Source organism: Salvelinus fontinalis, chromosome 29 (genome assembly GCF_029448725.1).
Source record: "Salvelinus fontinalis isolate EN_2023a chromosome 29, ASM2944872v1, whole genome shotgun sequence".
NCBI lineage: Eukaryota > Metazoa > Chordata > Actinopteri > Salmoniformes > Salmonidae > Salvelinus > Salvelinus fontinalis.
In genome coordinates, this window is record NC_074693.1 from 13,097,296 (window position 1) to 13,115,440 (window position 18,145).

The window sequence follows — 18,145 nt, forward strand, 5'->3', positions numbered from 1 at the left end:
GCAGCCAGCTGTGTGTTTTTACTGAGAGACACAGAGCAGCCAGCTGTGTGTTTTTACTGAGAGACACAGAGCAGCCAGCTGTGTGTTTTTACTGAGAGACACAGAGCAGCCAGCTGTGTGTTTTTACTGAGACACAGAGCAGTCAGCCGTGTGTTTTTACTGAGAGACACAGAGCAGCCAGCTGTGTGTTTTTACTGAGAGACACAGAGCAGCCAGCTGTGTGTTTTTACTGAGAGACAGAGCAGCCAGCCAAGACAGATAGTCATTTAGTTATTATTTCATAACAAACTAGAAATGTTCTCCATTCGTACACCTTGTAGACTAATAACAAGGGTTTATGATAAGAATATAGCCTATACAACACACCACATGGGGTTTGGCAGGTAGCCTGGCGGGTAGGAGCGTTGGACTAGTAACCGAAAGGTTGCTGGATCAAATCCCCGAGCTAACAAGGTAAAAATCTGTCGTTCTGCCCCTGAGCAAGTCAGTTAACCCACTGTTCCTCGGGCGCCATGGATGTCGATTAAGGCAGACCCCCCCCACCCCCACCTCTCTGATTCAGAGGGGTTGGATTAAACGCAGGAAGACACATTTCAGTTGAATGCATTCAGTTGTACAACTGACTAGGTATCCCCCTTTCCGCTGGATCCTGTTCTAGCAGCTATACAATCTGAAAGCTATACAATGTGTTCCTGTACCTTGAGCAGCTCCTCCTGTGTGTTGAAGTTGGGGTGGGGGAGTCGGTAGCGCCCCTCACGGTACTTATGGATGATAAACTCTCTCCGCTGGTCCGGTGTGGCATCATGGTCTAACTCGTCAGCTGGAGATAACCTGGCCGCCCAGAACTCATTGGCTCGGTCGTTCCCCAACATTATGAAGAGCTGATGAACACACAAACGCAGAACAGTTTCCACAAAAAACACAGAATAATTAGAACTCATGAGGTCCTGACTATATTCACAGTCTATCATCGGACTGTCAACTTAAAAATGTACAAAACATATTTCAACTCTGTTCCAATATAATGGATTTGTTGGAGGTGAAAATGGTGAGAAATCCTTGATACATAACAAAGCAAACTTATTTCAGTATCCAGAAAATATTTTGCCACTTAACTAAAATAAACGTGAGCATTTCCCCTGACTTTCTCCCTCCACCTTCCCTGAAGAAGCCTTCTCGTTCCTCTCACCTGCACGATCTCATTGCTCCACACGCTGGTGTCCAGTTTCAGGCTCTGTACTTTAGACACCATAGTCCCCAGACCTCTGTGTTGACCTGCGGAGGAAAAGGGACAAAAGACCTCCATAATCACTCTCCTGGCACTAGACAGTGGTATTGTGTTGGTAACAGGACACTCAGGTGCTGCCTCGCTAGAGAGAACCACGAGACAGAGAAATGATGTGTGTATTTGGAAACATTTCCAGAGCAACATTTCACTTCACCTGGCACAGGTGGGATAAAAACAACACAGGTGAGAATGACACGGCTGTGGCTCATGACAATGGGCTGATAGCATTGACAGCTGTTGGCCAGGTGTCTTAGTTATCTCATCAGTCACACACCAGATGGGACCCAAAACCCAGCTAGGCCCTCTGGCATCAAACTGAGGGGGAGCCCGCCCCACCTATACAATAGTAGGGGAAACGCTGTCTCACCTGCACAGTTCTTACAGATGACAACACAGAGGTTTATGGAGGCCCAGTCTGGGTTGACTGCTTGGCAGTCAGCACAGAGTTTATTAAACCTGTTGGACCAGATCTTCTCAGCCACCTCGTAGTCAGACAGGGTCTCTGCTATGGACTCCTGTACAGCCGCCATCCAGTCCCTCTTATCCCGCTCAGACTCCGCTGTGAAACTACAGGGACAATCAGTCACTCAATCAATCGTCAATCAATCAAAAACTCTTCTGGCTCAATCAATCAAACACAATTGTCTCCGTTTTCAGGGATTCAAAAACAACAGTGTAGGAACTTTATTTAACTAGGCAAGTCAGTTAAGAACAAATTCTTATTTACAATGACGGCCTAACCCGGACGACGCTGGGCCAATTGTGCGCCGCCCTTTGGGACTCACGGGTGGAAGTGATTCAGCCTGGATTCGAACCAGGGACTGTAGTGACGCCTCTTGCACTGAGATGCAGGGCCTTAGACCGCTGCACCACTCAGGAGCCCCGAGTGATGATGAACAGAATGTATTTGTTGACAAAACTAGAGAAAGGTGTATAAGTGTTATTACCATGTCAGTAAACAACGTACCTGAATGTTTTGTAAGGAGTGATGAGGTCAAAGCTTTTTCCTTTGCCGTCTCTAATCGTAGCTCCTCTGGCCTCGATCAGCGTAATTCCAATCCCATTCCTAAAACACTGTTCAGTCTTGTACAGCCAGACCTGCTCTGTGTTGATGGCCACGTAGACTTTTGACTTGGTCCCTTTGAGCTCCAGAGGACCACTCCTCTGACAGTGGCTGCCAGGACCGAAGCGAGGGCGCCCGAACACAAGCTGTTCCTTCACCCTCCCCTGTAGGATACTGCACCACTGATGTCTCTGCACTGAGAAGGGACAGGTAGAAAGATGTGGGTTGGTATTACAATTTTTATTATTTTTTATTAAAATGGTACAGAAAATACCAGATATTTACTATGAAATTATATGGTAATTACACAAAAACAATATGTGAATTTATTGTTTGTCTCGTTTGGATTCAAACCAAGCATCCTTTTTCTACCAGTCAGTTACCAATTGTACCAGAAACTATCTTTCGATACCAAATAATTTCCTAAAAAGATAAATACCAGAGGAATCAGTAGGCTAAAAATAAAGTTGTAAACAAGATGTTTTTACTATGAGATAATGACAGAGGCTATGTTGCTTGTTAAGTGCTTTGTTTACCTTCGTTATCAGCCCGGAAGACAAACGTCCTGTGACTTGTCACTATCTCAAATTTATTGTCTTTGGCCATGCGGGCCATCTGTATCGCAGCCAGAGGAATCACTCCTTTGGGGTACGGGTCCTTGGAGAGAATAGTAAAAGAGGGAGAAATATTGGTAAAGAGACAAATATTGTCATGAAAAATGCTGATTATCTCAATGTGATACAGTCCATCATTCAGGAAAAAAGGCCTACCTTTTCACTGCCGAAGTACAGCAGATTTTTGCCATCAAACTTCACATAGCGTTTCTGGAATACATAGTTCCTAGAATGCCAAATACAAAAATTATCAGACTGTCATACCACCGCTTAAAATATATATATACACACACACACAGTTAAAGTTGGAAGTTTACATACACCTTAGCCAAATACATTTAAACTCAGTTTTTCACAATTTCTGACATTTAATCCTAGTTAACATTTCCTGTCTTAGGTCAGTTAGGATCACCACTTCATTTTAAGAATGTGAAATGTCATAACAGGAGAGAGAATAATTTATTTAAACTATTGTTTCTTTCATCACATTACCAGTGGGTCAGAAGTTTACATACACTCAATTAGTATTTGGTAACATTACCTTTAAATCGTTTAACTTGGGTCTAACGTTTCGGGTAGCCTTCCACAAGCTTCCCACAATAAGTTGGGTGAATTTTGGCCCATTCCTCCTGACAGAGCTGGTGTAACCGAGTCAGGTTTGTAGGCCTCCTTGCTCGCACATGGTTTTTCAGTTCAGCCCACAAATGTTCTATAGGATTGAGGTCAGGGCTTTGTGATGGCCACTCCAATACCTTAAGCCATTTTGGAAGTATGCTTGGGGTCATTGTCCATTTGGAAGACCCATTTGCGACCAAGCTTTAACTTCCTGACATGATGCCATCTATTTTGTGAAGTGCACCAGTCCCTCCGGCAGCAAAGCACCCCCACAACATGATGCTGCCACCCCTGTGCTTCACATAACGATGGTCATTATGGCCAAACAGTTCTATAGACCAGAGGACATTTCTCCTTTTGTCCCTATGTGCAGTTGCAAACCATAGTCTGGCTTTTTTTAAATGGCGGTTTTGCAGCAGTGGCTTCTCCTTGCTGAGCGGCCTTTCAGGTTATGTTGATATAGGACTCGTTTTTTCATTTTATTTTGACCTTTATTTAACTAGGCAAGTCAGTTAAGAACAAATTCTTATTTTCAATGACGGCCGAGGAACAGTGTTCAGGGGCAGAACAACAGATTTGTACCTTGTTAGCTCGGGGATTTGAACTTGCAACCTTTCGGTAACTAGCCCAACGATCTAACCACTAGGCTGCCCTGCCACCCCGTTATACTGCATCTTCACAAGGTCCTTTGCTGTTGCTCTGGGATTGATTTGCACTTTTCACACCAAAGTACGTTCATCTCTAGGAGACAGAACGCGCCTCCTTCCAGAGCGGTATGACGGCTGCGTGGTCCCATGGTGTTTATACAGGTCTTGGCTGATTTCTTTTGATTTTCCCATGATGTCAAGCAAAGAGGCACTGAGTTTAGAGGTAGGCCTTGAAATAAACCCACTGGTACACCTCCAATTGACTCAAATGATGTCAATTAGCCTATCAGAAGCTTCTAAAGCCATGACATCATTTTCTGGAATTTTCCAAGCTGTTTAAAGGCACAGTCAACTTAGTGTATGTAAACTTCTGACCCACTGGAATTGTGATACAATGAAATAATCTGTCTGTAAACAATTATTGGAAAATGACTTGTGTCATGCACAAAGTCCTAACCGACTTGCCAAAACTATAGTTTAACAAGAAATTTGTGGAATGGTTGAAAAACAAGTTTTAATGACTCCGACCTAAGTGTATGTAAACTTCCGACTTCAACTGTATATATAAAATAATAAGCAAAGCTCAGTTTCGAGATATTAACTGTTTATCATTTAACAAGAAACACAAAAACAGAGAAGCACAGTGGGAAAAGGAAGAAAAAAAAGACACGAAGCAGAGACGGTGCTTTCAGAAAGTAGTCACCCCTGAGTCAATACTTTGTAGAAGCACCATTGCCAACGATTAAAGCTGTGAGTCTTTCTGGGTATCATGCTGACTACACCGGGCATGTGCGCATGTTGGTTTTGTCCACCCACACCAGACGCGATCAGGACACACAGGTTGAAATATCAAAACAAACTCTGAACCAATTATATTAGTTTGGGGACAGGTCGAAAAGCATTAAACATTCATGCCAATTTAGCTAGCTAGCTAGCTTACTGTTACTAGCTAATTTATCCTGGGATATAAACATTGGGTTGTTATTTTACCTGAAATGCACAAGGTCCTCTACTCCAACAATTAATCCACAGATAAAAAGGTAAACCTTGTTAGTTTCTAGTAACCTCTCCTCCTTCAGGCTTCTTCTTCTTCGGACTTTATATGGCAGTTGGCAACCAACATTAAAGGTGCTTTACTACCACCAACTGGAATAGAGAGTGTACCTCAGTTCATCTTTCAATCACCCACGTGGGTATATGCTCCTAACAAACCAATGAGGATGTTGGAGAAATGGTACTTGCAGTGCGTCAAGCATCACAAATAGAAACAAGTTCTATTTTAGCACCTGGCTATGCAGACGCTCGTTGACGCAGGCGAGCAGTGTGGATGCAATGATTTAATAACACGTATGTGTAAATGTATTGTGCAACGCTCACGCACTTAACGTGAGCTGTGTGGTTGGCATGTAAGATCTTTGCACACCTGGGTTGTACAATATTTGCACACTATTCTTTTTAAAATTCTTCGAGCTGGTTGTTGATCATTGCTAGACAGACATTTAAGTCTTGCCATAGATTTTCAAGACGATTTAAGTCAAAATTGTAACTAGGCCACTCAGGAACATTCAATGTTGTCTTGGTAAACAACGCCAGTGTATATTTGGCCTTGTGTTTTAGGTTATTGTCCTGCTGAAAGGTGAATTTGTCTCCCAGTGTCTGTTGGAAAGCAGACAACCAGGTTTGGCTCTAGGATTTTGCCTGTGCTTAGCTCTATTCTGTTTCTTTATTCATCCTGAAAAACTCCCTAGTCCTTACAAGCATACCCATAACGTAATGCAGCCACCACTATGCTTGAAAATATGAAGATTGGTACTCAGTGATGTGTTGTTGGTGTAGGATTTGCCCCAAACATAACGCTTTGTATTCAGGACAAAGTTTTTTGACATTTTTTTAACACATTTTTACTTAAGTGCCTTATTGCAAACAGGATGCATGTTTTGGAATATTTTTATTCTTTAAAGGATTCCTTCCTTTCACTCTGTCAATTATGTTAGTATTGTGGAGTAACTACAATGTTGTTGATCCATCCTCAGTTTTCTCCCATCACAGCCATTAAACTCTGTAAATGTCACCATTGGCCTCATGGTGAAATCCCTTGAGCAGTTTCCTTCCTCTCCGGCAACTGAGTTAGGAAGGACGCCTGTATCTTTGTAGTGACTGGGTGTATTGATACATCATCCAAAGTGTAATTAACTTCACCATGCTCAAAAGGGATATATTTTTTATTTTGAGCCATTTTACCAATAGGTGCCCTTCTTAGCGAGGCATTGGAAAACCTCTCTGGTCTTTTTGGTTGAATTTGTGTTTGAAATTCATCGCTCAACTGAGGGACCTTACAGATAATTGTATGTGTGGGGTACAGGGATGAGGTAGTCATTGAAAAATCATGTTAAACACTATTATAGTACACAGAGTGAGTCCATGCAACTTATTATGTGACTTGTTAAACATATTTTTACTCCTGAACATATTTAGGCTTGTCATAACAAAAGGGGTTGAATACTTATTGGCTCAAAACATTTCAGTTTTTCATTTTTAATTAACTAGTAAACATTTCTAAAAACATAATTCCACTTTGACACGATGAGGTATTGTGTGTAGGCCAGTGACACAAAATCTCAATTTAAATACATTTTAAAATTCAGACTGTAACAACAACAAAAGGTGGAGAAATGTAAAGGCGTGTGAGCAACTTTCCCTCTAAACTGGGACTGAAGAAATATCAGCCTTGCAGAGAGAAACACGACATTAAACTTCCTTCAACTTTCTAGTTATCCCCATTAGTTAAGACTATACATGTTCAGTCGCCTCCTTGTCTGAAGGACAAGTGGATAAACAGGTTCATGTCAAGCCCTGCATGTTGATTTCAAAAGTCTCATGGAATGTAGGGAATTGAAAACTACACATTGGCTGCTACCGTGGTCTAAATGATAGAACAGCTATTTCCATGTTAAAATGTTATGGGATGCATTTTTCTCCATTGTTTTTTGATGGTAGACCACTCTGGTAGAGCTACATTAGGATCAAATAGCCACAGCAGCCTACTTGACCACTGTTAAAACCAACTTAAAGTAGGCACAGCCTCAGTGTTCACAGTAAACGCGGGCAGGAAGTTGCACAGAACTTTCACAACGTTCAAGTTTGTGCTCAGCATAGCAGAAATGTGCTCAGTGATCATTTTTATTTATTAAGAGAAACATCAGTTGTGAACACTTTCCGAAGGCATATGAACTTTTTAGCATTTAGCAAGAAACACAAGAAGATTGGAGAAACACAGTGGGGAAGGAGAAGCGAGAGACACACCGGTTTGAGAGGACAGGCACGAGGCAGAGACAGTTCCTCAGAAGGGAGGAGAAGACGGAGGGAAGCAAGGAGGACCAGGACCAGGCATACCCTTGTGGTGATAGCTTATCCAGCCAGCCACAGATGATGGGTTCAGTCTGCTCAGAGAGAGAGGTGTAACTGGCGTAGGGGGATATGGTCTGGTCCTCATCCGGCTCCGAGGGGTACAGGTTGGGGGGTAAGGAGAGGCAGCGAGGGGGTGGTGCTGCCTCTCCTACTGTGCTGTAGCCCTGGGACTCACTGTGGAGGGCGTGGGACAGACGTTTGGCCCAGGAGAGTTTGGGTGTCCTGCAGTGTAAAAACAGTCTCTGTAACTGATTGATGTATTTGTAATAACCTTGACTCCAGCCGCTTTAGATTTCTCTCTCTATTTTCTCTCTATGGCTGTAGTCAGAGTTGTGTGAGAATATGTTTTATTGGCAAGCCAGTAGCATTATCCACTCCTCTAGACACAATAATCTTACCCATGATCCTCTCCGTGCTTCTCTTCCTCTGCTCTTGTCATTCCTGTCTTTCCTTCACTGTTGGTCCTTTCCGCCTTTGAGAACATGGATAACACATTCATCAATGTCAGGAGAGCCAAAGTGACCACAAACACAATATAACTCTGATGGGTTCCTGTAACCTGATGATCCAGGTCCCAAATGGCCCCCCATTCTCTATATGGTGCACTACTAGGGCCCATAGTGCCATTTCAGACACCATTTGATGTTTCCTGGAAAGCCTATAGGGTTCTGGTCTAAAGTAGTGCACTACATAGGGAATAGGGTGCCATTTGGTACGCATCCTCAAGAGTCCCAGTCTCACCTCAGAGTGCTGCAGTGGTCGTCTGGTCTGGAAGACGGTTTCACAGTAGGGACTGATCTCCTCCTCTGGGTCCTCCATGGAGACTGCGGTGGAGGAAGAAATGACATGGCATATTATAAGCTTTGTTATAAGATACTGTAAAAATAAAAAAGTTCATACATGCTTATAGTATAGAAAACAGTGTTGTGCAGAAAACCAGTACAGTCCCTCTCCTGAACACTAACTCACACCCCTCTGTAACTATGGAAACAAGTAGCCTACCTGCCCCCCAACTCTGCCTGACCCCCTGACCCTGCAGAGGCGGGGGATTGGTCTCAATTGTTTACAGGCTCCTCTGTTTACACCTCTGGAGCGCTCCAATTACATGCTACACACAGTGACCTCTGATTGGGACATTTGACCGCCCATTCACCACCTTTGACCCTGCCCACCGGCATCTCCTCAGGGCATCTGTCCAATAGGCAGGTGGGACCGGAACAAGTATAAAAGCACAGTTCAGCCTAGTGCTCAGTTTTCAGCAAGCAGTGGCAGAGTGAGGAGCATAAACCTCTGTCAGGCACATCAACAGCTGGGTCACAACCCATGGACCATTTGTCCTGCAGCCCTGGACTCTCCCAACACACCCTAGAGTTAGGACACCACTGACCAACAAAACCACTAAAACACTTCCACCTAGTCCACTTCCTGTTTGCAATGTGTGTGTGTGTGTGTGCCAGTCTTGTGTGTGTGGCCATAAAAGTGTGACTTGTATCCCTGTCTCCTACTGATCATTTCCGTCCTCTTACCGGGACACCTTGACAGTTATATCTGCACCTCTATTGGAGACCACCATGCTCTTTTTCAACCTGCTATAAATCATTTTAACTAGATTCTATAGTGTAAGCGAAAAGTAAAGTTTGAGCGATGCGAAGTGTTAACAATTTCTTGAATGACCTTGATTTAAAAACAGGTCAAGGGTCATTTATAGGGCTAAAGGGTACACAGTTATAAGGTCTAACTAAACCATCTGTAAGGTTACTTTCAGAAAGTGATGTGTAGACTTACCTCCGTGGGACGATTCACAAGAGTTGTTACTTAAAGTGCTGCAGACACACAAAACAAAACATTAGATACACAAAACAATACTCTCTTTCGACGTAGGCCTATATTTCTACTATATAGGTATATGATATTAAAGTCAGACGTTGACCTACCTAATTCTTTCAGGAGTGGTGTGGATCTCTGGCCGTGGTGGTGTTTGAGGAGCGTTGCAGGGAATCCGTCCTCTACTAGCTGCCGTGCCAGGTGAAGTGCCACAGTAGATCTCATTGGAGACCATCTCCATCGGGGAGCCAGGAGGGGAAGTGGCCAGAGAGGGGAATCCAGTGTTATCATAGGAGGATGAGGGAGGTGGGGTTGTCGTCCACTGGTCCTGGTTTTGTTCAGTCCTTCCACCAGATGATGGTGGTGTGGATGTAGGTCCCCTAAACATGGCTGGAGGGGTACCTCGGTTCAGCCGAGGGGGAACAGGGGGCTGGGGACCTCCAGAGTCTGAGGAGTTACTCAGCCTCCTCTCTCTCAGGCTTAGGCTGTGTCTCAGGGTAGGGGTAGGGTTAGGAGCAGGGTTAGGGTTAGGGTTAGGGGCAGGGTTAGGGATAGGGTTATGGGTAGGGGTAGGCCCCACCATCACTGTGTCAGTGTTAAATTCACCTGAAGCCAAACCTTCCAATATGGTGAAACAGAGAGATTCCTGAGATGGTTTCCTGGTTAGGGTTAGAACCAGGGGATCTGGTGGTGTCGGTGGTATGGGACAGGATAGAAACCGAGCGGGTTCTGTTTTGTGTCTGTAAAACACCGTTCTAGGTTTTGGAACCGGTTTTATGACAACGTTCCCATTGTACTGCTGCTGCTGTTCTGACCCGGAGTTCATCAACATGGATGGAATGTTAGGAACAGAACTATTCCGGAACGCTTCAAACGGAATGGCCCCGGTTCCGCCCCCTTGGTCAGACCTCGGCCCTCCTGATTGGATGGGTGTGGAATTAATGTCAGACTCAGACTGACAACGGTCCAATAAGGGCTCCAAGGGCTCTGATGTCGACTGATTCGGATTGGTAGCCCTCTGAATGTGCTGGACCAGTCTCAGAATTCTCTTCCTGTGCCCGGTGGCAGTTACACCCAGCTGGATAAGAGCTCCATTGTCTAGGTGGCTGAGGTCCCTGGCCAAGAGGAAGCCAGACTGGCGGAAGGTCTTCAGGTATCGCTCCAGGTGGATCGCAGCCAACAGGGTCTCAACGTCCGTGTTTCCATCTACTGTTGCCATAACAACGTACATACATGGGCTTGGAGGGGGCCTTCAGCTGCTGTGGTCAAGACGACAGCCATCATGGACCTACACAGGGAGACTCCACTCCATCTGAAATTAACACATTATTAAGAACTAGATAATAATATAATTCATGTTGAGTTACTGTTCCATCTGGTCCATTGTTCTGAAGTCATTAATTACTTTACATGTAAAAGGAATGCACGTGTTGGGGTCAATGAAGGGTAGATGGGAACTAGGAATATGGAAAATTACGGTGAGCAGAAGCTTCATATTCTGCTCCATGTTTCTGAGGAGAGAGGTGAAAGGAAATTGTTAGTCTCTGATACGGCAGGACAGCTGCAGAACTGGGGAGGAGTGCGTCTCGAGGTCAAATCAACAGATGAAGTGAGAAGAAACCTCTGGGGAGGGGGGCCAGAGAGGCCCACCACAATGTCTCTCCTACTGTAGTACTCTCCCACACATACAGTCCACGCCCACAACGGTTACAGTAACAGGCAGGCCCCAACTCAATTCCTACCTAGCAACAGAGAAGTATTGGTTGTCTAGATGTGTAAAGGAGTTGACTCCGCCCAGTAGAGGGTATAAATACATGCGCTTGTGTCATCATGTCTTTTGTCTTTGCAGCTGTATGACCCAGTGGTTTGGTTTGAGCTGTTTCTAGTTGTCCGTTTGAGTTTTTACTCAGTTTGTTCATAACCTAACAACACTGAACATGTAACATGAAGAGTAACACAGTAAACATATAACTGAACTGCTATAAATAGCATGTAAACATCCAGCAGAGTGTGTGTGTGTGTGTGTGTGTGTGTGTGTGTGTGTGTGTGTGTGTGTGTGTGTGTGTATATATATATATATATGAGTGTATGCGGCTATATTGACCACATTTGGTTCATTGACACATGTATGACCACTTACATTTACATTTAAGTCATTTAGCAGACGACTTACAAATTGGGCGACTTACAAATTGGGTAAGCAGAACCCCCCCCCCCCCCCCCCCCCCCCCACTAATAGCTGACAGAAATGGTTAATAAAAACAGTCATCATGAAACAGAGCTGTTTCTACTGGACTTAAATGGCTGAAATGGAATCACTATGACCTTTCCACAGCAGGTCACCAGCCATTTTCCAGCCAGCCCATTCAAAATCACAGATTCACAGAACAAAGTCTGATGTCATTGAACACACAAATGCACTTGATTGTTCAGTTGAAGACGGGCCTGTAAAAAGTTAGCAGGTCTGAGGAGAGAAAGCAGGCAGGGAAGGAAGCAGGGGAATACGACACCATCAGACCAGTGAAGGGAGAAGCAGGGGGATACGACACCATCAGACCAGTGAAGGGAGAAGCAGGGGAATACGACACCATCAGACCAGTGAAGGGAGAAGCAGGGGAATACGACACCATCAGACCAGTGAAGGGAGAAGCAGGGGGATACGACACCATCAGACCAGTGAAGGGAGAAGCAGGGGGATACGACACCATCAGACCAGTGAAGGGAGAAGCAGGGGAATACGACACCATCAGACCAGTGAAGGGAGAAGCAGGGGAATACGACACCATCAGACCAGTGAAGGGAGAAGCAGGGGGATACGACACCATCAGACCAGTGAAGGGAGAAGCAGGGGAATACGACACCATCAGACCAGTGAAGGGAGAAGCAGGGGGATACGACACCATCAGACCAGTGAAGGGAGAAGCAGGGGGATACGACACCATCAGACCAGTGAAGGGAGAAGCAGGGGGATACGACACCATCAGACCAGTGAAGGAAGAAGCAGGGGGATACGACACCATCAGACCAGTGAAGGGAGAAGCAGGGGAATACGACACCATCAGACCAGTGAAGGGAGAAGCAGGGGAATACGACACCATCAGACCAGTGAAGGAAGAAGCAGGGGGATACGACACCATCAGACCAGTGAAGGGAGAAGCAGGGGGATACGACACCATCAGACCAGTGAAGGAAGAAGCAGGGGGATACGACACCATCAGACCAGTGAAGGGAGAAGCAGGGGGATACGACACCATCAGACCAGTGAAGGGAGAAGCAGGGGAATACGACACCATCAGACCAGTGAAGGAAGAAGCATGCAAGAGGGTAATAGACAGAACACAGAGACATGAGAGAAAATCGAATGAGGTAACAAATGTGAAAACTGCAATTATTTGATGAATTCTGAATTCTACTGAAGGTGTGTACCATTTAATTTCACGACAAGGCACCATTTCAAGTGTGTACTTATTCAACATGAATTCAATAATAAGTTGTACAAATGAATGGAGAAATAAAGAGTCTCCAGGGATGCAACAGCCTGCAGCTAGGGAGAGGTATGTCAGGGTTGGGGGCACGGCTCTATGAAAGCCTCGATAGAAACACGTCCTGAAAAAGCTTGGAATGCGTTAAGTTTTAATGTCTACTTTTCCCTGGCTGGCGTGTGTGTTAGACCTGGTTTCAAATAGTATTTGAAATCGTTCAAATACCCTTGACCGTTTGCTCTAGCCTGCCTCGAGTGCCAGACGGGCAAGTTTTGCAGTTATGGGACTATTCTATTGGTTTATTACGCTAAACATGCTCAATCAAGCACAGATAAAGTATTTGCGATGATTTAAAATAGTATTTGAACCTAGGTTTGAAGTGGGTGTCGCTGTGGGTGACTCAGCTTGAGAACCCAGTCAGAACTAAAAGAGAATCTCAAGGCTGACTGGGGAAGTTTGCCAGCCTCGTGAGGGGGAGGCACACAGCACAACACGTCACACACAGTTTAGGACAGACAATTGTATTTTAATGAGGCCTTGGACAGATTAAGACAGATCCTTATTCAATTAGTTATGGACACCAGATCAGAATGTAACGTCTTCCTACAGAGCTACAGTTGGCTGTAGGAACTCTTTCAACTAAAGTGTACGTTCTATTTTAACAAGTAGAGTACAGTCCGATGGCAGGCATACTCGTATCATTTTACACACTACTGAGCCAAGCCGTGCACGAGCAGAGCTGTACTCGACTGGCCATGTTACGCACACAGTCAGGTTTGGGTTGACACAATAGTGTGAAAAAGGGTGCTATCTAACCCTTGAACAGTAAGGAATGAGAACTAGTCCTCAGCCTGTAGGAAGGCAGCAGGGGAATGGGAGGAGAGCTGCTGAAAGAGGTCTGAGTCACATCCTTCTCTTCCTCTGTCTCCAGTCTGTAGGTTAACCTTTGCCTCCAGCCCACTGATACACACAGAGAAACACAGGACTCCGGTTGTGTGCTGAGACCAAACCTGGGTTCAAATAGTATTTGAAATCTTTTAACTACGTCGAGCATTTTCTCTCGCCTGCTTCGAGAACCAGATGGACAGAGTTTACAGTTTTGGGACTGTTTTCCTGGTCCATTTAGCCAGTCAATCTCAATAAAGCACAGATGAAGTATTTCAAATTATTAAAAAATAAAAAAAATAGTACTTGAACCCAGGTCTGGTGCTGAGCGCAGAAAGGCAGGAAGCATATGAAGAGGACTGATAACGTGTGAACTGAGGGAGGGCGGGAGATGGGTGAGAGGATATTGTCGCTCCCATCTCATGTCCCACTGCAGAAGGCATTCTGATGAATACCTGGCCCCGGGATGGAACGGCAAAATGCTGTCTGTTTCAGAACTGAAGTGGGCAACCCTGACAGCATTATTAACATACAGTAGATGCATCTATCAATTTCACCTGATTAAACTACTGTACCACATTAAAACTACCAACAACAAAAGAAAAAGGATGTGTGACATACCAACGTAACACCAAGACTACAACTTCTGCTTTGGTTGCTGAATGCAAGTCATAACAGAGGAAGAGATGTGCTGACTGCTCCGTCTGTTTGAGCTGCTGGCGCACAGCTAGGACACCCATGCACACCCCACAAGACATGCCACAAGAGGTCTCTTTACACTCCCCAAGTCCACAACAGACTGTGGGGAGGCACCACAGTACTACATAGAACTCTATTCCACATCAAGTAACTGATGCAAGTTGTAAGATTAGATTTTTAAACATTTATTTAAAAAAAAAACAGATAAAAAATACACCTTATGAAACAGCGGGGACTGTGAAGAGACACACACACACACACACATGTACACATGGATTTAGTACTGTAGATATGTGGTAGTGGTGCAGTAGGGGCCTTGAGGGCACACAGTGTGTTGTGAATGTATTGAAATGTTTTTAAAATTGTATAAACTGCCTTCATTTTGCTGGAACCCAGGAAGAGTAGCTGCTGCCTTGGCAGGAACTAATGGGGATCCATAATAAACCCCAGGAAGAGTAGCTGCTGCCTTGGCAGGAACTAATGGGGATCCATAATAAACCCCAGGAAGAGTAGCTGCTGCCTTGGCAGGAACTAATGGGGATCCATAATAAACCCCAGGAAGAGTAGCTGCTGCCTTGGCAGGAACTAATGGGGATCCATAATAAACCCCAGGAAGAGTAGCTGCTGCCTTGGCAGGAACTAATGGGGATCCATAATAAACCCCAGGAAGAGGAGCTGCTGCCTTGGCAGGAACTAATGGGGATCCATAATAAACCCCAGGAAGAGTAGCTGCTGCCTTGGCAGGAACTAATGGGGATCCATAATAAACCCCAGGAAGAGGAGCTGCTGCCTTGGCAGGAACTAATGGGGATCCATAATAAACCCCAGGAAGAGTAGCTGCTGCCTTGGCAGGAACTAATGGGGATCCATAATAAACCCCAGGAAGAGTAGCTGCTGCCTTGGCAGGAACTAATGGGGATCCATAATACACCCCAGGAAGAGGAGCTGCTGCCTTGGCAGGAACTAATGGGGATCCATAATAAACCCCAGGAAGAGTAGCTGCTGTCTTGGCAGGAACTAATGGGGATCCATAATAAACCCCAGGAAGAGTAGCTGCTGTCTTGACAGGAACTAATGGGGATCCATAATAAACCCCAGGAAGAGTAGCTGCTGCCTTGGCAGGAACTAATGGGGATCTATAATAAAACCCAGGAAGAGTAGCTGCTGTCTTGACAGGAACTAATGGGGATCTATAATAAACCCCCAGGAAGAGTAGCTGCTGCCTTGGCAGGAACTAATGGGGATCCATAATAAACCCCAGGAAGAGTAGCTGCTGCCTTGGCAGGAACTAATGGGGATCCATAATAAACCCCAGGAAGAGTAGCTGCTGCCTTGGCAGGAACTAATGGGGATCCATAATAAACCCCAGGAAGAGTAGCTGCTGCCTTGGCAGGAACTAATGGGGATCCATAATAAACCCCAGGAAGAGTAGCTGCTGCCTTGGCAGGAACTAATGGGGATCCATAATAAACCCCAGGAAGAGGAGCTGCTGCCTTGGCAGGAACTAATGGGGATCCATAATAAAGCCCAGGAAGAGTAGCTGCTGCCTTGGCAGGAACTAATGGGGATCCATAATAAACCCCAGGAAGAGGAGCTGCTGCCTTGGCAGGAACTAATGGGGATCCATAATAAACCCCAGGAAGAGTAGCTGCTGCCTTGGCAGGAACTAATGGGGATCCATAATAAACCCCAGGAAGAGTAGCTGCTGCCTTGGCAGGAACTAATGGGGATCCATAATAAACCCCAGGAAGAGTAGCTGCTGCCTTGGCAGGAACTAATGGGGATCCATAATACACCCCAGGAAGAGGAGCTGCTGCCTTGGCAGGAACTAATGGGGATCCATAATAAACCCCAGGAAGAGTAGCTGCTGTCTTGGCAGGAACTAATGGGGATCCATAATAAACCCCAGGAAGAGTAGCTGCTGTCTTGACAGGAACTAATGGGGATCCATAATAAACCCCAGGAAGAGGAGCTGCTGCCTTGGCAGGAACTAATGGGGATCCATAATAAACCCCAGGAAGAGTAGCTGCTGCCTTGGCAGGAACTAATGGGGATCCATAATAAACCCCAGGAAGAGGAGCTGCTGCCTTGGCAGGAACTAATGGGGATCCATAATAAACCCCAGGAAGAGTAGCTGCTGCCTTGGCAGGAACTAATGGGGATCCATAATAAACCCCAGGAAGAGTAGCTGCTGCCTTGGCAGGAACTAATGGGGATCCATAATAAACCCCAGGAAGAGTAGCTGCTACCTTGGCAGGAACTAATGGGGATCCATAATACACCCCAGGAAGAGGAGCTGCTGCCTTGGCAGGAACTAATGGGGATCCATAATAAACCCCAGGAAGAGTAGCTGCTGTCTTGGCAGGAACTAATGGGGATCCATAATAAACCCCAGGAAGAGTAGCTGCTGCCTTGGCAGGAACTAATGGGGATCCATAATAAACCCCCAGGAAGAGTAGCTGCTGCCTTGGCAGGAACTAATGGGGATCTATAATAAAACCCAGGAAGAGTAGCTGCTGTCTTGACAGGAACTAATGGGGATCTATAATAAACCCCCAGGAAGAGTAGCTGCTGCCTTGGCAGGAACTAATGGGGATCCATAATAAACCCCCAGGAAGAGTAGCTGCTGCCTTGGCAGGAACTAATGGGGATCTATAATAAAACCCAGGAAGAGTAGCTGCTGTCTTGACAGGAACTAATGGGGATCCATAATAAACCCCAGGAAGAGTAGCTGCTGCCTTGGCAGGAACTAATGGGGATCTATAATAAAACCCAGGAAGAGTAGCTGCTGTCTTGACAGGAACTAATGGGGATCCATAATAAACCCCCAGGAAGAGTAGCTGCTGCCTTGGCAGGAACTAATGGGGATCTATAATAAAACCCAAGAAGAGTAGCTGCTGTCTTGACAGGAACTAATGGGGATCCATAATAAACCCCCAGGAAGAGTAGCTGCTGCCTTGGCAGGAACTAATGGGGATCTATAATAAAACCCAGGAAGAGTAGCTGCTGCCTTGACAAGAAATAAATGGGGATTCCTAATAAATACAGGATGTTGGTCTTCAGAAATGAGCAATGAAGTGAGCGTGTTCTCCTCCCTCTACACAGGACCAATGTTGTGTTCTCCTCCCTCTACACAAGACCAATGGCATGTTCTCCTCCCTCTACACAAGACCAATGGCATGTTCTCCTCCCTCTACACAGATCCAATGGTGTTCTCCTCCCTCTACACAGGACCAATGGTGTGTTCTCCTCTCTCTAAACAAGACCAATGGTGTGTTCTCCTCCCTCTACACAGATCCAATGGTGTTCTCCTCCCTCTACACAAGACCAATGGTGTGTTCTCCTCCCTCTACACAAGACCAATGTTGTGTTCTCCTCCCTCTACACAAGACCAATGGCATGTTCTCCTCTCTCTACACAGGTCCAATGGTGTGTTCTCCTCCCTCTACACAAGACCAATGGTGTGTTCTCCTCCCTCTACACAGGACCAATGGTGTGTTCTCCTCCCTCTACACAGGACCTATGGTGTGTTCTCCTCCCTCTACACAGGACCAATGGCGTGTTCTCCTCCCTCTACACAGGACCAATGTTGTGTTCTCCTCCCTCTACACAAGACCAAT

The 18,145-nt window shown here is 45.5% G+C and overlaps 1 protein-coding gene across 2 annotated transcripts in view; it reads right to left on the bottom strand.

Annotated features, from left to right (window-relative positions):
* The window catches only part of LOC129827448 (arf-GAP with Rho-GAP domain, ANK repeat and PH domain-containing protein 3-like), a 54,585-nt gene that overhangs the window by 25,378 nt on the left and 11,062 nt on the right, over positions 1–18,145 (bottom strand). Inside the window, exons 2-12 of one of the 2 annotated variants that reach the window (XM_055888306.1) lie at positions 9,570–10,771; positions 9,421–9,458; positions 8,377–8,459; positions 8,034–8,107; positions 7,621–7,857; positions 3,122–3,191; positions 2,888–3,008; positions 2,256–2,547; positions 1,656–1,855; positions 1,190–1,275; positions 699–881 (exon numbers count right to left, since the gene is read on the bottom strand). In XM_055888306.1, the coding sequence (XP_055744281.1) occupies positions 699–881; positions 1,190–1,275; positions 1,656–1,855; positions 2,256–2,547; positions 2,888–3,008; positions 3,122–3,191; positions 7,621–7,857; positions 8,034–8,107; positions 8,377–8,459; positions 9,421–9,458; positions 9,570–10,690 (2,505 nt within the window). In that variant the 5' untranslated portion in view covers positions 10,691–10,771. Of the gene's footprint in view, positions 1–698; positions 882–1,189; positions 1,276–1,655; positions 1,856–2,255; positions 2,548–2,887; positions 3,009–3,121; positions 3,192–7,530; positions 7,858–8,033; positions 8,108–8,376; positions 8,460–9,420; positions 9,459–9,569; positions 10,772–18,145 lie in introns of both variants that reach the window. The other variant, XM_055888305.1, reaches the window with a different exon arrangement.